The sequence below is a fragment of the Sardina pilchardus genome, chromosome 1 (assembly GCF_963854185.1).
Source record: "Sardina pilchardus chromosome 1, fSarPil1.1, whole genome shotgun sequence".
NCBI classification, from domain to species: Eukaryota; Metazoa; Chordata; class Actinopteri; order Clupeiformes; family Clupeidae; genus Sardina; species Sardina pilchardus.
In genome coordinates, this window is record NC_084994.1 from 15049961 (window position 1) to 15073049 (window position 23089).

At 40.9% G+C, this 23089-nt stretch overlaps 1 protein-coding gene across 1 annotated transcript; it reads left to right on the plus strand.

Annotated features, from left to right (window-relative positions):
- Positions 1-414: 414 nt before the first annotated feature.
- LOC134076655 (NACHT, LRR and PYD domains-containing protein 3-like) lies at positions 415-20446 on the plus strand. The gene is made up of 10 exons (XM_062531816.1): positions 415-465; positions 802-971; positions 1095-1164; positions 1638-1671; positions 1872-1959; positions 8453-8461; positions 16465-18249; positions 18567-18737; positions 19430-19603; positions 19747-20446. Exons 1-10 carry the CDS (start codon positions 415-417, stop codon positions 19955-19957), a joined length of 2763 nt encoding a protein of 920 aa, XP_062387800.1. The 3' UTR covers positions 19958-20446.
- The last annotated feature ends 2643 nt before the right edge of the window (positions 20447-23089 follow it).

The following is a 23089-nucleotide window of genomic DNA, read 5'->3' on the forward strand; positions in this document are numbered from 1 at the left end:
GACATAAACGCCACAGGATCCTCGCCCCCTTCACTGTCTTCAGGAACATTCACAACTCTCAAGTTAGATCTCCGAGAGCGGTTTTCTAAATCCTCAATGCGATCCAGGAGCTGTGTATTCTGTGTCTGCAAGGATTTGATAGCTGCGTCCGCTGCGAATAACTTGTCAAAATTATCCCCTGCTAGGGATTCCGTTGCAGTCAAGCGGGTTTGAAAGTTATCTACAGTCTCTTTTATAGCGTTCATAGAAGTTTGCAAAGGGCCAACAGAATCCTGAATAAGAATGGAAATATCCTCTCTTAAACTAGCACGTTGCTTCGAGAGCTCCTCCACCAACTGGCCCATGGAGATTCCATCGTCATTCCCAGAGGAGCGTTCGTTAGCAGGGGAGGCCATAGTAGCTAGCTTGCTAGCAATGGTGTTCCGCGTTGGCAGTGGAGCCGAAGTCGACTGTTTGTGTCTGGAAGTGCTCATTATATGTTCTTGGCTAGTTAAGATGTTATATCTGCTCTGTTAATACAGTTCTACGGCGTTATAAAACACGTTTAAGGAAAGTTACAGACAAGTTAGGCCGGAGCTCTACTCTCTTGCGTCTTACTCCAGCATGGCCCAAACCGGAAGTCTATACAGTAATCTTAAGTAGCTTTCTTGCTAGGCCCAATGAAGGCTGGCAATGTGTAATACCGCTTTGGCTCACAGGCCACCTTTTGCCGACCCCATGCACTGCAAATGATGTTAGTAGGAAGAATAATTATTACCCCACTACTGCTGTGATATGTAAAGCTATATTATTCCTCTTCAGGTCAAGAAAGACTCTCCCACTGCTGCTGGGATGAGTGACTCTCAGGAGAGAGAGGAGGCTGCAGGTCCCAGTGAGACACTCAGACCAGAGTCTGCAGCACACGGCTTTAGGACCATGAAGAATGCTGAAGACATGGCTGATCCTGGGTCACCAACACACTCTGTTGGAGGGTGAGTTTCCTGATCTCAGACCTACTTGCTCCACTCATTCTCATACTGTTCTGTTTTTGTTTGAATCTGAAACAAATCTGTTGTGTTAGAGCCTCTCATCAACACCACTCCTGTGTGGATTAGCCTTGTTATAAATTACATTATTGATAGCCAAACTGGAATTGTCCAGGGATTTTTCATGATCATTCCCACGGTATGATGGTCATGATGGCCTCTCTGATGCCCTGTGCGCTACATACCTGCGGTGCATGCAGGACCTCTGGGTCAGTCTTTGACGGAGGGAGGCAAGTTCCACCTGCATCACCATAGTTCTGAGAACATCAGCCCAGAACACTTGCTGTAGCACTTGCTGTAGCACCGTAGCTCTCTTTCTCCTGTAACAGATTTGTTCACGATGACATTCATTGTCGTAATCTGCTCGAATTGCCTGTAGGTCTAGATAACCTTTGTGTCTTTGTAATCCCGGACATACAGCTTGGTAACCCACCTATCTTGCTGTGTGTGTGTGTGTGTGTGTGTCTAAACTATAGCAGACTATAAAAGCAGTGTAAATGAATCTAAAATCTTGATTTTTTTCTGTCTCCAGACCAGAGACACACAGACCTCCATCTCCAGTGCCCAGCTGTGTGTCTATGAAGAGTGATTTGTCCCTCCCTCGTCCTCCAGACTTCTGCAATGAACCACCACACTCTGGAACCAAGTAAGTGTGTGTGTGTGTGTGTGTGTGTGTGTGTGTTTGTGTGTGTGTTTCTGTGTTTCTGTGTTTCTGTGTCTTTGCCCCTTTGACACCTTGGCCTTTTTAACATTTTAACGACTGTAACAGTCTATAAAAATCAGCGTTTGTGTTGATTTTTTTCTGTCGTTGTGTTTCCAGACCAGAGACACACAGACCTCCATCTCCAGTGCCCAGCTGTGTGTCTATAAAGAGTGATGTGTCCCTCCCTCGTCCTACAGACTTCAGCAGTGGACCACCACACTCTGAACCCAAGTGTGTGTGTGTTTGTGTGTGTGTGTGTGTGTGTGTCTGCGTGCGTGCGTGCGTGCGTGCGTGCGTGCGTGCGTGTGTGCGTGCGTGCGCGCGTTCGCCGTTCGTGTGTTATTTTGGTAATGGATTCATCTGCTGATAATTGTTTTGATTAGTTAACGATTATTTCTGTCATGGCCACAATCCTTCCAGCTGTGTTCCACAATCCTGCACAGCTGCTATTCTTTACGGAGTCTGAACTCCAAAGTTTTGTTGTTTTATTTCACTAAAATGTTCTCATGCATGTGAACATGTTGTCCTCCCCTCACCTAATCCTGCTTCTCACTCCGTTCATTCATGTTATTCAACATTTACAATAACAATAACAGTAACAACAACACTGTTTTGATGCTTCAAGAATAACATTCCACGTAAACAAATGTTCATAATCAATGTTAGTGCCTAATCATTACAGCCGTGCATGTATTTCTAGTTTTCATGACAAAGTTGGCGCACTGAAAGAAGCAGAGAGGTGTTGTAGCTTGGTTTGCTGGTCACGGTATGGCTGGAGCAGGGGAGCTCACTGGTGCTAGAGGGGGAGAGAGGGTTGCGTCACGTACTGGTTATGACGTGCACATGGATATCTTCTCTGGTTTTGAAATGTTAAGCTCTGAACCCTCACAGACTTACCTGACATCTGTTGATAATCAACATAAAATGCACCATAAAATGTGTTGCAAACATGTTTCTGTTTTATAGCAGTTGTTGACAGATGTTTTTTCATGCTTCCAGTCTCCTTTTGGATATCCTTGTCTTTTATCTCACAATGCTACTGTATTGTGCATCGTTCCCTTCTGCATAGATACAAACTTACTGAATCTAGTGAGAAACAATTGATTGGCCGTCCAGCCCTCATGCACAGCACCCCAGCAGTACAGTGGGATATCTGTGGACATAACACATCTCTGGTTCACCAGGTCTGTGTGCGATGAGTCTGTGGAGCCATAAAGCTGGTGCTGCATTACTTGTCCATTGTGAGCTGCTCGTGTGTCTCCTGTGGGGGAGAACACGGTGGCTGTTCATGTAGTCATGGAGACTGCAGAGCAGCACTGCTGCTTTGGATGTGAGGAGACCCAGTAGCCTTTCTGTGTGTGCCTTGCATGTCAGTGTGGCGATCATGTGCTTTGAGTCTGGTTTGTGCGTGTGTGTGTGCGTGTGTGTGTGCGTGTGTGTGCGTGTGTGTGCGTGTGTGTGCGTGTGTGTGTGTGTGTGTGTGTGTGTTGTGTGTCGGTTTGTCACACTCAGATTGGACTGCACCAGGTAATCATTAGTCTCTTGTGTGTCAGTTTGGCTGTAATTTGTGCTTAATGTGCTTCTGAGCCTGACGAGCACAAGCTGCTGAGTGAATGTGAGGAGCACTTTGTTCATTTCGTCAGCAAGACATTGTTGCTGTCTATCAGCGTCCAGTTGTCCTCTACAACATTTTACCATCCTGTGTCAGGAAGGCAAGGCAAGGCAAGGCAGTTTTATTTGTATAGCGCATTTCTTACACCAGGCAGTTCAATGTGCTTTACAGAAAATTGAAAAAACAGTACAACAGCACAAACAATGAGGCGGCATAAGTGCTTACCAGCAAATAATAAGAAACATTCAATAAAAGCATAAAAAAGTGCATGTCACCAATTAAAAGTGCTTCAATAAAATCATATATTGAAAGGAAAATAAGTAAGTAAGAAAAATAAAACAATGAAAAAAAGATAAATAAAGTTACAGATGTACCATAAAAATCACACATAAAGAATGTGGTTAAAAAGTAAAAGATTAAAAATTAAAATAAGATAAATTAATAAAACTAATTAAAAAAAAATAACAGAATGCTTTATGTAACATAAAAATCACACATAAAAAATGTGGTTAAAAAGTAAAATATAAAAAATTAGAATAAGATAAATGAATAAAATAAATAAAAAATTAACAGAATGCTTCACAGAAGAGCTTAGTCTTGAGTTTGGACTTAAAAATCAAGATTGAGGCTTTTTTGATCTCTTCTGGTAGCTGATTCCAAAGTCTAGCAGTGTAAACACTAAAGGCTGACTCACCATACTTTGTCCTAACAACAGGTTGAGTATGGCTTTAAAATCAATTCTATAACTACCAGGAAGCCAATGTAGTGACCTAAGGATAGGGGTAATATGCTCAACAGGCAGCTGCATTTTGTATGGTTTGCAGCTGCTTTATAGTCTTCTTAGGGAGACCAGTTAAAAGAGCATTGCAATAATCTATCCTATTTGAGATGAAAGCATGGATAAGTTTTTCTAGATCGCTGTTGACATCAGGTTCCTTAATTTTGCAATGTTCTTCAAATGATAAAAAGCTGATTTGGTGACTGATTTCACATGACTGTTAAAATTCAAATTATTATCAATGATGATGCCAAGGTTTCTCACTGCATCCTTCGCCTTCAGTCCTTTTTGCTCCAGTATGTTGGTAATCTTACAGTAAGCGTTACTTGAGAATGGCCATTTCACTCACGCTTTGCCTGATTCACGTTCGGCGTGAAATGTATTACAGCTGCATTACAACGTACCGCCACTAGGTGGCAGTACAGTCCGCTGTAGCATTCCTGCGGTGTGATTGATACTGTAGCCCAGTTCTACTCATTCAATAGGCGGCCAGGAAGCAACTTCTAGTGGCCCAGCCCATATAGTATATTTCGGAAATGCCAACAGAAATCCCTGGGAGCCTAGTCACCTACAGACTGCAACACTACAACTCTTTTATTGTTTTGTTTTTTCGGGTGTTTGTCAATTCAGTCTGGCACTCTGAAAATGTTCGCAAGGCTCTGTAGCCTACTTCGAAAAAGACGAGCATGAACTAACTATTTGTCATAGTTCAAAATTGCCATTAACACAAGCAGCAACACTTTGTTTCATTCGAGAGTTTGACAACAGTGAGGATGATTAGCACTATGCAAACAAGTTTTATTGAGTTAGACTGCATCTCTATAATAGTTCCGTAATCTGACGTATTTCCTCATGAATGTAATTCTGTAATTTCTCTTTGGATAGCTATCTATCTTTCCAAGGGCGTCGGTTTAGTTTTCAGGGGACAAAAACGCTATTTTTCAGCTTGGTTTGATAAGTGCTGGGGACATACATTTTATATAAACGATGTTGAGGACTTGTTGCGTTTCTGACTCTGCTGCGCCGTTGCCGCCAGAACCAGTTTTAAACGCACGTCTAGGCTATATTTAGGTTACTTTATCAGCTTCGTACTTAAATGGCTCATTCCGAGGAGAATGAAGGCTAGTTCGCTGGCTTCTATCATGTCCTCAGGACTCGGCTCGCGCAAAAAAAATGAAATCGCGTAGGCCTACCGGTCTGTGTCCCAAGTAGTTCATTCTAACTCCACGAAAATGACCACCGCTGGTTAGTTTGCTTTGCTTTGTGGAGTAATCCATAAGGATTGGTGAATATGTAGGCTTCAGACCTACTTTCTCGGGGGGCAGAGAAATTTTTCAAGGTGGTGTAGGCGCTGAAATACAGTAGCCAAAGCATAAATATTTTAATCGTAGTTCCGTGGGCTATTCGAATTGCGGTCTGATCAGCGGAGGACGGGAGCAGTTAATCTAAATATTGGTTGTTTATCGAAGAACAGTAGCCTACCATGCCTTACCATTATCTTTGATATTTCAGTGCATGGTTTTGAATATTTTAACAGTTGCCAAAAAATATAAGGGATTCAGTCAGTCGAGTTAATTTGATATTCGCGGCATAGGCCTACACTTGAAACGCACGATCAAAACGTGTTGTTTCTGCAGACAGACCCTCGGCTACACTTAACATGCAGCTGTGTTCTGTTCTCAGAGCATATGCATTCTCTGTCTATGATCTGCAGCTTTTTTCACGAACTGCTGGCCTTCGTGGACAGAAAATTCGTCTACTGAGCAGCGAAGTTGCCGATGCAATGCGTGCTTCTCAAGTCTGATCATTTGCAGCACGATCGAATGGTATTATGGAACCATGGACTGAAATAAAAATAAACTAGCTAAAGGTTTCCCCAATCAGGAAATACATCTTAATTTAAATTTAAATTCTTCATTTAAATACTTATTTTAAATACTTCTTAATTTAATCCCACTGTCAACTCAAATTGGTGAGGGTCCTGTTACATCTGCGATCAAGTGATTTGAAACATAGAAAATATTATAACGATTAGTCTAGTCTAGTCTTTGACTTTTGAGTGGTTTTCCAAGCATCTATGCCGTGCCGACTGAGGCATTCCATTCAGATGGCTAGCCTACCACAAAGCCAGCCATCAAGTGTTGGAAGCTATCTGTACCATCCCCCGTCTGTGAGCTGACCTCTGTGCCTTAGAAGACGAATTTCAAAAATCCCCCACCCCCCCAGAACAGTTTCACACATCATTAGCAATCTTATGTTGAGTGTGCGTCTGCAACAGTGAGCCTAGCCTACTCCTTCTAGGCTTTCGGAAACAGCAGCGTCATTTTTTTGCCGGGGACCGGGTAGGCTACATGTCTCCACCACTTTTTTTTATGACGAACGATTTTGTCCCCACCACTTTTTAAATGTTTATCAATTCATCAAAAAAAGTTAGTGCCCACTGCCCAGGCTACAGATAAACCTATTGTGATCGACAATGCCAACGCATAATGGACCGAAATAGCCGTGTTGTCTACCTGCAACAATAGGCCTTTTCCAAAAAACAATTTCAGTTACTTTAACTGGAAGTGAAAGCCAGGGGTATTTAAGTATCTTTGCCTTGTCTTGGTCTTGCCGTCTCTGGTCGACATAGTGGTCGGGAGATTTACAACAAATAACAAACAACAAATTTCTGGCGTAGCCTACCGAGGTGTTTGCAGAAAGAAAAACAAATCAGGTTCGTGGATAGAACTCGGTCAGAATGGCGCGATAAGGCATTGAACATTTTGACATTTTTGAAAATAAAATAGCCTACATGTAAAATATTTCCCTCACATCCGTCTTCCTATGTGCAGAAATGTGTTAAACTACTGACAACAAAATACGTGCGTTTAAGCTGTGTCAGCGCAACGATGCAATAGGCCTACATTTTTAAAAAGTTGTCCATCCACCTTTGATGCAATCATTTTTCTGCATAAGAACATAGACCAAACTTTCATAGGTAGATTATACCAATAGATCTCATGTTGCAGTTAAGTAGCCTATAGGTAGCCTACTGTTTTCGATGAAAAAGGCAAGAGCTGATTTTCATGTCAATAACCCTCATTTGCGCTATGTTGATGTTATATCGCTGGCGACACGCGTTGATTAGAATTTCATTTAGATAGGTCCCAGGAGCTTTTGTGTTTTGTTCTGTTAGTTTGGCCATTTGTGGTTGAATATGTTCATTTAATTTCAAGTGGCTATATGATTGGGCTTCTTGTGCGTGACTGTGTTGGCGCTTGTTGCCCCGTTTGAGCTTCTGCGCTCACCTTTTGACATTTCTGAATGCCTTCCTACAGTTGCTTAGGCTAATTAAATCAGGCTTTCCACACAAACAAACGTATTGTCATAGCCTAAGTATGAGAAACCATCAAGAGAATGTCATTTTAACTGTATTGGGTTCGGACAGAAAAATCCGCACACACAGATATCCGAATCCGACCCTCTGAAAGATCGCATGGCTGATTTTAAAAATCGCTCAGCACTCGTCATCGCTCATGAGCATCCAAGCTATTGTACACGGCATCTCACCAGAATTCTTGAAATTGTCCATTACCCATGCAAACATTTAGCCTAGCCTATTTACGAACTCTCTGTGTTTATTTTCATTTTCAGTTTATTTTCTCTCTTCTTTCTTTCATTTCTCTCGTTTCTCTGCGTTTCTCTCAATAGCCTACTAGGGCGACAAAGGAAAGGAAATATGATTTGACATTTAAGCTGACAGTTGTCAAATTTGCCGAACAAAATCTAGGAGAAGACAAAACAAAGACAAAACATGTGTGGCTTTCAACTTGTATTGATTGAAAATAGGCCTAATGTTACGATTTTCAAACCTGTCAATATTCAATACACTGCAATGCAGTGATATATGAGATGCATCCCCTATAGAACGGCAAACAACTGGATTCATGTCATATCCTTTTGAAATAAATTAAGCCACCGTTAATGCCACGGGGCAAACGTGTTTCTTAGCGTCTTGAAACTTTCTTCTGTGAACTGAAAGTCCGATCAAACTTCATTCAAAGGCAGTCCATAATTCAAATGAAATTGTTTTCTAACGAAAAAGTCCCAACTTTTTATAATAGGCCCAAATAATAGAATATTTAAATAGGCAAGATGTTTGTAGTGCTTCGGAAAATGGGACCTTTCATATTTAATTGTTTCCCGCCTGATCAAAACCGTTCAGTTCGTAATTCATTCTCCATCCTTCGCATTCGATTTGGAATGAAACAGCATAAGAGAGCATAAACCATAGTTTCTCCAGTAGGCCTATCTTATTAACAAATAAACATAGCCTATAGGCTATAGGCAAGAGGTTTGTTGTGCGTCGGAAAATGGGACATTTTATTTTTTAATTGTTTCCCGCATTTAGAATCAAGAATAACATTCGTGAACCATTTTGTTTTGTTGCCAGCATAAAAACAAGCGTAGGCTACCATCGGCCTATCCACACATTTGAAATAAAATGTATGAATTGACCCAAAAACGAGAACACAGTTGTGCTTAGGACATAGGCTTATGCTTTTAGTGGTTAGGCCTACCTCATGAAACCATTGACAGCAAAACAAACCTAAACGAAACAGCCAGATGCCTCTTCATAAAATAGGCTAGAAGGTGTCTTCTACCTTCATAAACAATAACAAGTTTTGTCGTAAGACTAGGCTATTAAAAGCAGAAAAGATGTTCAGCTTGCTTCGGGATTGAATTCAATTTGGGACTGTTTGGCTAGTGGTAAATGCCGATGTTATGTGGTGACTGGCTTCCTATGTCAACTTGCTTCCTTGATGACGTTCCAAGATTGATGACGTTTCTTCGACAGATGTGGCACCTTGATTTGTCAACTTTCTGATAAACGGGAGACGACACGAATACAAATATGCATGACATCTTTAAATGTCAAAATTGATTGTAGTAGGCTACGTGCACTGGATCATGAATATGCCATCGAAAAATTAATACCTAAATAAAGTAATTATAACTCCACGTGGGATTCGAACCAGCAATAAATTAGGCTGCAAGATTGACAGTCTGTTACTCAGCTAATCACGCCACGAACTAACTGTATGATGCCATGGACGTGTAGGCTACCTGACTTATACCATGTATATCAGGATTGTAGCAAGTTAACACGGCTGATCATGTTATCTTGCTACCGAGTTATCTTGCTACCTTTGCCCAAGCCATTTCGTAGGCCTTCTAAGTTGGTTATCATGGTGAAGTTTTACGAACGTTTCAGTAACTTCTAGGCTATGGCCACCTCTACCTGTCTGTAGCAGAGACACATGAACGCCAGCAAATAAATAGGCTGAAATAAAAATATGTTGTCTAATTTTGTATCCTTTTGTCCAGCCTAGACTATCCTTTTAATAATGCAGTTCATGAAACACGGACATTGAAATGAAATGCAATGGGCAGGGGAAGTCTAACGTCTCCATATTTTACGCAACATTTACGCACAAGTCAAAACTCAGTAAACACGTAGGCTTATAGGGTATTAACGATAATGTTGCTGACATGTAAACATGGATTTGGTAGATGTTTTACAATAGCCTACTTCATTTCTCAACTTAAAAGGATAAATGGCTTGGGTAAATGGCAAAGGTAGCAAGATAACTCGGTAGCAAGATAACATGATCAGCCGTGTTAACTTGCTACAATCATGATATACATGGTATAAGTCAAGTAGCCTACACGTCACGGTAAACCTGCAAATAGTTCGTGGCGTGAATGGATGAGTAATGAACTAGCAATTTTGCAGCCTAGTTTATTGCTGGTTCGAACCCAACGTGGAGTTATAATTACTTTATTTAGGTATTCATTTTTCGATGGCATATTCATGATCCAGGGCACGTAGCCTACTACAACCAATTTTGACATTTAAAGATGTCATGCACATTTGTATTTGTTCGTCTCCCGTTTATATCAGAAAGTTGACAAAATCAAGGTGCCACATCTGTCGAAGAAACGTCATCATTCGTGGAACGTCATCAAGGAAGCAAGTTGACATAGGAAGCCAGTCACCACATAACACCGACATTCCTAACCCTGCTCACAAGTGCCACCTGGTGGTTGTTTGAGACATTGCAGCTTCACTTGGGAAAAATAAATAAAATACACGTGATTCACACGTGATTCTCAGGAGAATCTCACGTGAAAGCGGCCAATGTCAACCAACGCCCACTGTAGATCTTTGATCCTCACTCCCAAATATAATGACTTCTGTTTTATCGGTGTTCAGTTGGAGAAAGTTTTGTGACATCCAGTTGTTCACCTGGCCGAGACACTGATAGAGAGAGTCCAGGGGCGCAAGATCATTGGGGGACAGAGAAAAGTAGATTTGAGTGTCATCTGCATAGCTATGATAACACATTGAGTTGTTCCTGACAATCTGGCCGAGTGGGAGCATGTAGAGATTGAACAATAATGGGCCTAGGATGGATCCCTGAGGGACACCACAAGTCAAGGATGCTGGTGCTGAGGAGCAGTTTCCTATAGCCACAAAGTAACTCCTGTCTTGTAGGTAGGATTTTAGCCAGTTCAAGACAACACCTGAAAAGCCAACCCATTGTTCCAGTCGATGCAGTAGTATACAGTGGTCTACTGTATCAAATGCTGCACTGGTCCAGTAATATCAGGACAGATGCCTTGCCAGTATCAGTGCTTAGACGGATGTCATCTAACACTTTAACCAGGGCTGTTTCGGTGCTGTGATTAGCACGAAAACCAGATTGATAGGCATCAAAAGACTTATTTGATGATAAAAAAGCAGTTAGTTGGTTAAAAACAATTTTTTCAATGATCTTCCCAATAAAAGGTAGATTTGATATTGGCCTGTAGTTGCTCAGTGCTGATGGATCCAGGTTTTTCTTTTTGAGTAGGGGCTTTACAACTGCTGTTTTCAGGGATCTAGGAAATGTGCCAGTTTGTAGTGATGTATTTACAATCTGAAGCACATCAGGTGCTATGAGGTGAAGGACTGATTTGAAAAAGCTAGTGGGCAAAATGTCCAGTTGAGATGTAGCAGAGCTGAGATTCTGAACAGTTTTAGACAGAGTGTCAAGGTTGATGGGGCTGAATTCTGACATTGGGTGTGTGGGCCCTCTTTCCAAAGGTGGGAGTACTGAAGGTGGAGTTTTTTGCAGTATATTCAGTCCAGTGGCGGTTGCTGCTCATTGGAATAGGGGAAGCTCTGATAAAAATGGTCAACTATTAAATTATTATTATTGCTGCTATATTGTTATTCGAGGGGGAAATATATCCTAAACAGAATAGACCAAACAGTAGCCTGACGATTTTGCGGTGTTTATCCAATATTCATCTAGCTTTAGTTTTCCTGCACTGAGACCAGCCCACTCCGTAGTGCCATCGAAGTCCAGTGAGGGCGAGCCTCTATGGGGATTTTAATGGATCGTGTCGTCACAGCAATGCATTAGACGTGCGAAATCACGATAGATGACAGGCAAAACCTTGTTGCAAAACGAAACTATAACGATATAGCCATGAAGTTGAACACGTTTTTAGCATGTTCTAGTTGGAATATTAGGCTTGCTAATGTAGCTCATAATAGGCATTATTTCATGCAATTTTTCGTGATATTTTAGAGGAGGCTGAGCCTCCCCTGCACTCAATGAGCAATCGCCTCTGATTCAGTCATATTTTTTCAATTTTACTGCTGAAAAAGGATGCAAACTCCTCACATTTGTGGACTGAAAGAAGCTCCGGTGGTAGGTCAGTTGGAGGATTAGTTAACCTCTCGACAGTGGAGAATAGTACTCGAGCATTGCTTATGTTTCTGTTTATGATGTCAGAGAAGAAAGCCTGCCTTGCTTTGCAAATTTCTGAATTAAATAGGCGTAACATGTCTATAGATTTGGTAGTCAATATGAAGTTTGGACTTGCGCCATTTTCTCTCAGCTTTTCTGCACTTCCTTTTCACCAACTTAACCTCTGGATTTAGTCTCCATGGTGCACTTTGTTTGTTGGTGACTTATTTTACTTTTACTGGAGCAACATCATCCATAATTTGTGCCATTTTTGAACAAAAGTTATTCAATGAGCCATCTACAGAGTCTGATGCTTGAGGTGGGTTCTGTGAGAGTGCTTGCTCAAAGAGGACGATGGTGTTGTTATTTATGACTCTCTTTCCTACATTCCTAGACCAGTTCTGAGAGTGAGGGGACATACACACATCAAAAAACACACAAAAATGATCTGATATAGCCAAGTCTTTGACAGTTGTAAAAACATTAACCCTTTCATGCACGCATTATGAAAAAAAGTGTCTAGATTTTTTTAGTATTGATTTTATTACTCTATATGAGCCCAATATTGAAAATCAGTTGGAATTTTTTAAAAATATGCTTTTATATAGAAGTTATGTTATTGTCCACGTATGTGGACAGTGCGCAACAAAGGGGTAAAAAAGAATAAAATGTAATGACAGAAAATGTGGAAACTATGGCCCTCTACTTCCTCCATACTACCCACCCAGCCCTCTACTACCCCCATACTACCCACCCACCTCTCTACTACCTCCATACTACCCGCCCAACCCCTCTACTACCCCCATTATTGCTCACCAACCCTAACCCACCCCTCTACTACCCCCATATTACCCACCTCTACTACCACCACTACCCAACCACCCCTCTACTACATCCCTACTACCCACCCCTCTACTACTAATCCACCCACCCCTCTAGTACTCTCATACCCACCCCTCTACTACTCACCCACCCCTCTACTACCCCCATATTACCATACCACCTTGGCATTACCACATGTAATTAGGTCATTATTTATAAATATGTTTACCAAATGTTTGTTTCTTTGTAATTTAAAGCAATTAAAATCATATTTGAAAAAAAAAAAGAAAAAAAAAGTCCTAGTTACAAAATCTAATTTTTGGCCATTTAACTCCTCTGTTGCGCAACGTCCACATACGTGGACAGTTGCTTTTTAGGGTCTACAAACTCCATTTTACATCCGATTTAATTTCTGAAAACATAGAGTTGTTCAACACACTCTCCTGTACAGCATAATATTTTTTTACATGATTTTGCCTTCTTGAGTACTAGCTTTTTACAGATATGCCTGGAGCATTCAGCATATGGCCATTACTGTCACTCATGTTGAATTGATGATGTCATCAAGCAGTCAATATTCCAAATATAAGATGATACATATTGTTAATATATTGCCAAGGACCTACTAAAACTGCCCTGAAGTGGATTGGTGTATATCAACATGATACATAAGTAGAAAACAGAGTTAAAGTTACTGTCCACGTATGTGGACGTTGCGCATGAAAGGGTTAAGACCTTTGGTAATAACAAGGTCTAGGGCAGTGGTCGGCAATAGGCGGCCCGCGGGCCAGATGTGGCCCGCAAGCAAAAACATCTGGCCCGTGAGATCTTTTGAACCAGAGAAAAAACCGGACTGCCAGTCTCAAACATGCTCTTTATTTTGAAACGTAACTTTCCAGAACAGAAGAATTTCAATCAATCTAAATGCTTAGATATTTGTTTCATCTGAATACGAGTGAAGCACGCAGCAAGGTGCAGCGTGAACGCACAACATGCAAAAACAAATATTTCAGTGGACAGCGCTGGTTCTCAATTTCCAAGCTAGTCCCTGAAACACGTTGTCATTCAAAGAACGGACATAGGTTTATGGTGATAATTAAAACATGACTTCTTTTAAACAGGCCTGACATCAAACAGGCAATTTACGCACATAGAACTGTGAAAAGTAAAACACGAGTTTCAAACATAGCGTGCGTGTTATTTAGGAACGCAACCTTTAAATTAGCATGCTTAGTTTCGTGGTGCCGTCTTGTACTCTTTGCATGCAGAGACACCCTCGTTAGTAGTTGTTACAGATCAGGCATGTGGGCTTTGCATTAATACAATTAGGGAGGATGAAGGCATAGTTCTCTGTCCATTCATCATTAAAGATCCTGTTGTCGCTGTTAACTTTTCTCTTCAGATTTTTTCATAGTGCCATTTTTTGACAGCTATAGCAACGCGTGGAAATGTTTTTCTGGTGTTTTTCTATTTTTATTTTTTAAAGACACAGGCATAGCGCCCCCAATGACCAGTCGACAAATTTAACCTACATCAGCCTGCTTGAATGTCTCTGCTCTGTCATTTCAAGAGCACCTATCATTTTTACCTCCTCCGATATTAATTAATTAAATTAGCCATTGTTTTGGTTGTGAACTTGTGGCCCGCTATGTAATGGCTTGGAAAATATCTGGCCCGAGGCCAAACTTAATTGCCGACCCCTGGTCTAGGGTGTGGCCATGTGAGTGCGTTGGCCCCTGTACATGCTGTGTTAAACTAAAAGTGTCCATGAGCATGAGAAAATCCCTTGCATAGGTATTCTCTGAAATATCTACATGCAAATTAAAATCACCTGTAACAGTCAGCCGGCGTTCACACTGTCTACGTCCGTCGACGGATCTCGGAATGCCTGTCTGCCTTATGTATATTTGCATACACGCTATCTGATTGGCTGACGGATCCGTTGCTGCCTGAAAAGTTGAACATTTCTCAACTTTTTTGACGGAGGCAGCGGAGCTGAAGTAACAGACGGACCCACAATTCCTTTCGAGTCCGCCCCATGCAAAGTAAATGAGATCCGTTGACGGACGTAGACAGTGTGAACGCCCTGTAATAGAGTCATACTCTAAGCAAATAGTTGACAACAGTTCATAAAATTCTTCAAGAAATACTTTTGCTGACTGTCTTGGAGGCCTGTAGATGGTTACTAATAGTAGAACGTTGGGAGAACACTTAATAAGTGAACAAAGGTATTCAAAGGATGTAAAATCACCAAAGAACAGCTGCTTGCACTGAAAGGATGCTTTGAATATTATGGCGATTCAACCCCCCCTCTTCTTTTCACGGGTAGTGCTCATGAAATGAAAGTTTGGGGGAGCAGATTCGATGAGGGTGGTAGCAGTCTTAGCATGATCAAGCCATGTTTCAGTCAGAAGCATAAAATCAAGTGAGTGCGTACAAATCAGGTCATTGATTAAAAATTACTTATTTGAGAGTGACCTCACATTTAGAAGAGCTAATTTACAGTAATGAGTGTGGGGGCTCTTTCCACAATAAACTGAGCATGTTTTGGAACTGATTTAAGATTTGACTGGTTCACTCCTTGTGGTCGCCGTCCTTCCTGTCTTACAGGACGTATCAGTACAGTGATGGGGAATTGAGAGGGGTAGCTGGAACTGTTAGTGTGCTGGTTCCATGCTGTCTGAGGAGTTGGCTGAAGGGGTTGTGGTGGCAGACAGAGGGGGGCTCTGTCTGCCACAATGACTTTGCCGATGACTCAATGACTTTGCCGACCGGAAATGTTTGTTTATCTGGAAGTATTGAGGAGCCTGTGTTTTCTACTAGTCAGTCTCGCACAGGCAACCCAACACGCTGCACAGCTCGTTGAATGCTCTCTGCTAGCATGACTGTGCCGATGGTACTTGGGTGAATTCCATCACCTCGATAAAAAGACGCCCGCTCCCAAAAAAGATCAAAATTGTCAATGAAACCAACACCCTAACTCTGGTACACCGACCGAAGCCATGTGTAGAGTCCATACACTCTACTAAACCTCATGTTGCCACAGCAAAACGTGGGAGTCGGTCCTGAGATAAAAACAGACTTTCCACAATGTTTCAAGAAGTCAAAGAGCTTGCTAAATTCATTTTTTACTAGCTCTGAAGGGGCCCGGGCTACATCATTTGATCCCACGTGTATAATGATTCTGGTTACTGAAGACGGGAGAGAAGGCAAGGTGTTCTGAAGTTTTTCCAGAATGATGGGGACAGTGGCACCGGGGTAGCAGTGTGTGAGTGCAGGAAGTTGTGTTGTTCTAGCAACCATGTATACCAACGCTTTTATTAGCATAACTACCCTAGCAACATCCTACAATATTGTTAATCTAGCAGCAGCCATAGGATCCTGCATAGCAACTGTGTACAGTATACTGTATACTATCTATGTCAATTTGTTGGAAGTTGGGAGTTGCTGCAGATCAAAGTGTCTAAATGTATATTTATATATGGGACTCCATATACCACTCCGCTACTAACTGACTCCATGTTTATGTGCTTGTAGTGAGTTGACGGCTGATCAGTTGATGGGTGGAGTCCATGAACATATACTGAGTGACACCAGTAAGGTCCTACCGAATCAAAATACATTTTACTTTACTCCCTCCACTTTGCTATATACGTAAGTTACTTATGACCCTATTCCCCAAGTGGATAAAAGTCATTAACATCAGCTTCTTAATTCCAAACAGATAATGAAATCCTGAGGAGAGTTAAAGAGAACCATAAAGATAGTATGAAGAGGAGGTTTGAGAATGTATCTGAAGGCATCATCAAACCTGGAGCTGAGATACCCCTCAACAAGATCTACACAGAGCTCTACATCACAGAGGGAGAGAGTGAAGGGGTGAATAAGGAACATGAGGTCTGGCAGGTAGAGTCAGCATCCAGATCTCAAACCACAGAAGACACACCAATCAACTGCAATGACATCTTCAAGCCCTTACCTGGACAGAAAAAGTGCATTAGAACTGTGATGACCAAAGGTGTTGCTGGCATTGGGAAAACAGTCTCAGTGCAGAAGTTCATTCTTGATTGGACAGTTGGGGTAGCCAATCAGGATGTAGACTTTATGTTCCCCCTTTCCTTCCGTGAGCTGAATTTGGTGAGGGGTGATCAATATAGTCTTCACACGATGCTGCTTGACTTCCACCCTGAGCTGAAGGAGCTGAATGATGGTGATGAATACAAAGACTGTCGGGTTGTGTTCATCTTTGATGGTCTCGATGAGAGTCGGTTAAATCTGGATCTGGAACAGAATAGTAAGTTGTCTAATGTAAAACAAACATCATCAGTGGATGTTCTGATAGCGAGCCTCATTCAGGGATCTCTGCTTCGCTCTGCACTCATCTGGATAACCTCACGACCAGCAGCAACAAGTCAAATTCCTGCTCAGTATATCAACCAGGTAACAGAAGTACGAGGATTCAATGACCCGCAGAAGGAAGAGTACTTCAGGAAGAAGATCAGTGATGAGAGTCAGGCCAAGAGATTGATCTCACACATTAAGGTATCCAGGAGTCTCCACATCATGTGCCACATACCAGTCTTCTGTTGGATTGCAGCCACTGTACTTCAGCAGATGCTGGAACAGGACAACACCCAGACATTCCCCAAAACACTGACTGAGATGTTCATACAGTTCTTGCTCATCCAGACCACCAGAAAGAATCAGAAATATCAAGAAAGACATGAAACAGATAAGAAGAGGCTCTTGGAATCACAGAAAGAAATAATTCTAAAGTTAGCTGAAATGGCCTTTAATAATTTAGAGGAAGGCAAGCTGATATTTTATGAGGAAGACCTGCAGAAGTGTGGCATTGATGTCAGTGAAGCCTCAGTGTACTCTGGCATGTGTACTGAGATATTCAAGGAAGACTCTGTGTTTCACCAGAGGAAAATCTACTGCTTTGTGCATCTGAGCATCCAGGAGTTTCTGGCTGCACTTCATGCATTCATTTCATATCTGAAGAAGGATCGGAAGACACTAAGATCCCTTTGTGGGAAAATATGGCTCTGGACACCATCACTGGGTGGGCTTCTAAAGAAGGTAGTAGACAAAGCTTTGGCCAGCAAGAATGGACATCTGGATCTTTTCCTTCGCTTCCTTATGGGCATCTCTCTGGAGAGCAATCAGAGACTTCTGCAAGGTCTACTGAACCACACATACAGCACCACAGAGAAGGACATTAAGGCAATCTGTCTGTATATGAAAGAGATCAACAGTAAAGGTCTCTCTCCTGAAAGATGCATCAATCTTTTCCACTGCTTATCTGAAATGAATGATCATTCCATGCACCAAGACGTTAAAAAATATCTGGAGTCACCGAAGGATTTTAAAGGCCAGTTGTCTCCTGCTCACTGTTCAGCACTGGCCCACATACTTCTGATGTCTGAGGAGATTATGGATGAGATTGACCTGAAGAAATATAACACATCAGATGAGGGACGCAGGAGACTGATCCCAGCTGTGAGGTGCTTCAGAAAAGCACGGTGAGATTTTGATTAAGATGGAAAAGATTCTTATGGGGGGAATATTTTTCAGTTAGAAATTTATTTATGGACTTTAATGTTTGGATTTTCCTGATGTAATACTAATGTCTTATGTGGCCCATTGGAAATATACTTACCAACATATTTTTTTTTCAGTATGCTTCAGTATAACTCTTTAGAGTGTAGCATTGCAGTATATGCAAATAGTATATACCTTAGAGTATTAATTTATTATATTTATTTATAAGGACACTTAAGAACCAATATCCCTTCATCATTAATGAGTAATGATTGTCTTTTGGCTAACTGTCTTCCAGACTTGCTGACTGCAAACTCACAGATAAGTCATGTGATGTTGTGGCCTCAGTTTTACAGTCTCCAAACTCTCTAATAGAGTTGAACCTGAGCCAGAATGACCTGGGGGATTCTGGAGTTCAGCTACTTTCAAAAGGATTGTCTAGTCCCCTCTGCAAACTGCAGACATTAAGGTTGGTGATTGACATTTATTTATGGTCATATATTTTCTCATTGTTGAAGACAGCCACATCAACATAACAGTCAAACAGTTTGCCAATGGGATGGCACAATTAACACACCTTAGGAAGAATTGTTTTTGGCTAAGGAAAGGTTTAAACGTGTCTTGAACAATAGGACAGAACTTTGAATCAGTGGTTGTAAGAAACTATGATTAATCTTACTCTATACAAGAAATTGACCTTGAATAATTACCTAGTAATTTATCAACTAGCAGAGTAGTGGCATGGCAGACAAGAAGAGATACAGTATGTGAATGGTGGTGAATCAACTATTTATTTACCAGTAAACCATTAAAAATAAATACAACCAATATCACTTAAGCTTAATGTTGAAATCAGATAGGCAAATACACTATAACAAGGTAGATGCCAAAGTAAGCTTTACCAAATAATGAACTTAAACGTAAACTTTACAAATAATTAAAGTTAAAATAACAAATACATCAGATGAACATAATCTACAGACATGAGGAGATGATCATTTCTCATTAGGCAGTTTAATGAGTCTAATATACAATTTAATCCTGAGGAAAATCTGAAATTGTATAGATGGAATCAACTCAGTCTCATTTGGTTCAGTTTGAATATGGTTTGTCATCTCGCTCTCTCTCATGTTTTCTCTGTGTCGCTCTCCTCTCTCTCAGGCTCTGTGATTGTGGTATCTCAGATGGAGGTTATGTTTGTCTTGCTCTGGTCCTGATGTTACACCCCTCCTGTGTGAAAAATCTGGATGTGAGCAACAATCATCCTGGAGAATCAGCACAGAAACTGTTATCTGCTACACTGAAGGATCTTCGCTCCAAAGTTGAAGCCCCTCAGTATGAAACAAACTTCAGTTGCATTCCTAGTTTACAACTGTTCATATATTCAATATATTTATTCATGAGGATAACTTATCACAGTGTCCCTTTTTTTTATCATTAACGATAAATAATTTGTCGTTTGTCACAATGTCTTACAGACTTGCTGGATACAAACTCACAAATAAGTCCTGTGAGCTTTTGGCCTCAGTTCTGAAGTCTCCAAACTCCTTGACCAAGCTGGACCTGAGTGACAAGGACCTGGGAGATTCTGGAGTTCAGCTTCTTTCTAAAGGACTGTCTAGTCCCCACTGCAAGCTGCAGACATTAAGGTTGGTGGTTGACATTTCTTTATTGCTGTGCATTTCCTGATAGTTTACGAGAGCCACATCAACATAACAGTCAAACAGTACCTACATCCCTGTACTGTGGTGACCTACTTGTGAGTAGCCTGGCTGACACCAAACCAGTTTTCAAAAGAGAATGGCTCTGGATTCTCTCGGTTCATTTTCAAGAGTGTGACCTGTGCTGAAAACTAACATTGGTTCGTTAAACTCTTCCAAAATCCTCTTGTGAGTATACAGCAAGTAAGTAAGTAGAACTTTATTGTAAATGAAGGATTCAAATGCAATTTGTTGCTAATTTCCAAAGACAATACTTTGTGTAATTCTGATGCCATCAGCACAGCTATTGATTGTGTACAAAGCAGTAACCGTCCTTCTCTGTCCTTCATGGTTAAAACCATATGTGTGATTATTGGTTCCTGGGGGTCTGGTTATGTGTAAATGGATTTGAATGGAGGGGTGGCCATATGGATCAGCCAGTACAAATACAGATGTGCTCTCAGATTAGTTTGGGGTCCCAGGCCAACTTGTGAGGCGATTTCTGAGAGAGTGAATAGGAGGTGTCCTACTTGTGAGTAGCCTGTGGTGAAATGAACCTTAAATTGGTACATTAAACTCATATCAATTATTTTTGAAATGACAAGAAACACAGCTTTCTCATAAAGAAATGTTTTGCATGCTCAATCTCAAAGAAAATACAAGTCTGTGTTGTTTAATAGTCATGTCATCTGCCATCAGGAGGTTTATGTGACTCACTTGTCAGGATTAATACAGTTCATCATCTCTCTCTCTCTCTCTCTCTCTCTCTCTCTCTCTTTCTCTCTCTCTCTCAGGCTCTGTAAATGTGTTTTCTCAAGTGAAGGATATGTTTGTCTGGCTCTGGCCCTGATGTTAAACCCCTCCTGTGTGAAAGAGCTGGATGTGAGCAACAATCACCCTGGAGGATCAGCACAGAGGCTGTTATCTGCTACACTGAAGAAACCTCACTCCAAAGTTAAAGCCCTTGAGTATGTACTCCAGAAACAGAAAAGTTTATTCAGAAAAGCATTCCTAGTTTCACAACAAAACTGTTGTTTTCCTGAGACAGTTTTGTCCACATAGAAAAGCAGGTTTAGAGGTTCAACACATGATAAAATGAAGTTGGAGAGGACATGTTTATGTGAAGATTAACCTGGATAACTTAGATGATAAGACAACTTCAGTTGCATTCCTAGTTTCACAGCTGTTTTTCTTTCCTGAGACAGTTTTGTCCACACAGAAAAAGTAACATATGGCAGAGTATACACTACAGGTTCAACACATGATACGTTGATGTTGGAGAGAACATGTTTATGTGTAGATTCCCCTACAAAAGAGAGGATAATGGATTAGATATAATTCATTACGTTTTATATTGGAAATAATAGTGAAAACTTCAATACATCTAAGGGGGTAGAACCAGGAATATGTGCACCTTTGCTGTTTCAGCAAGTGTAGTTTAACAGTCATGTTTTCTGATACTGTCGTGTCTATTCCTTTTTCAGACTAGCTGGCTGTAAACTCAGCGATGCATTTTATGAGATTGTGAGACAGACCAAGCATAGCGCTTTTATAAAAAAATAAAAAATAACATCTTTTCATTTTACAATTTTTCGCTTCTGTTATCACTACTATTACTGCTACTATTTTGATTCTTTGATGCACCATTTCTTGTCCTCCGACTGCCACAAACACTTTCTAGTAGGCTTCAGCCAGAGAGGGTTAAAGCGGAGATAGAAATGAAGGATCTTTGCTTCAGCCTTGACCTCCTCCTGTAGTCATGGAGATAATAAACACCAACGCAGTTCTGAACTCCCGGTCAGCTGAACACTTTAAAGCGCTGAGGACACTAGTTAGTAGGGAGGTTAAGCAACTTTTTTTTTTTTTTTTTATATATATTTTTTGGCCTTTTTGCCTTTATTACAGGACAGTGAAGAGTAGACAGGAAGCAAGCGGGAGAGAGAGATGGGGTGGGATCGGGACATGACCGCAGGTCGGATTCGAACCTGGGTCCCCGTGGGCACTCGGACCCGTACATGGTACGGGCGCTGTAGCCTGCTGCGCCACAGCGCCCCCCCAGGTTAAGCAACTTTTGACTTCAAGTCATGATGCAAAGGTCCCCTTTGGTATGGAAGTACCTTAGGGCCATAGAACTAAATTTATCCTAAGACACAAGTGAGATCACACATTTTAATGGAAATAATCACACTTTAAAAAAAATGGCCACCAATGCGCCAAAAAATACTCTTGATCCCATATGTTGGCTTCTGTTATGGCTACAATGACAAATTTGGTGTCAAAGTGTACATTTTTGGGGTCAAGGGATCCAATAAAATAGGTTTCAGGCTTGAGAAACCAACAGTTTTCACATTCTATTACATTAGATTCCATTGTTCTCAACTCCACACACCAGTATCACACTTTGCTGCCGTCGCCATGGGAGCTCCATAAAATCCATTATTCATCCCGTGTTTGCCAGTTAATAACTTTGGTGCTGAAGTGTGTGGCAAGTGATGAAAGCTGGTAGTTTGAGTACGAATAGTCGTTGTCTGATGATGTCATATGCTTTGGACGTTGTCGTTTCATTTTCACACTGGTTTGGAAAGAGTGGTTAAGTTCATTAAGTAACTTTCTTTGCTTTCATTTGATTCCCTATGAATGAACACTGGTAAGAATGGCTATACATTGTTAATATAGACTTTATTCAGGAAGATTCAGAAATGCATAATAATATAGTTATAATCATGTGATAAAACATGTGATTAATTGCAACTAACTCGAAATTCAGTGATGTATCACATTTAAAAGAAAATGAATCATTTCACAGCCCTACTTAAAACATTTCTTTTCAGCAGAGTATATTATTTTTAATTAACCTGGCTAGCTGTTGATTTTAATCTTGATGCCTGCCTTTTATAATATCCTAATGTATTTTTTGTAGTCAAATTTGTAGCATTTTTAGATGTCTTGTGAATGTAAAATGTGTTACTAATTATTATTATTATTATTTAGCTGATATCCTTCACCTTTTATCCAACCAGCCACGCATCTGTGTTGAATGTGAGACAGAATATCTTATTCCTGAACACTTAACTGTCTGATAAGCAATTAACATTATCCCTTCTTTATCATTAATGACTAA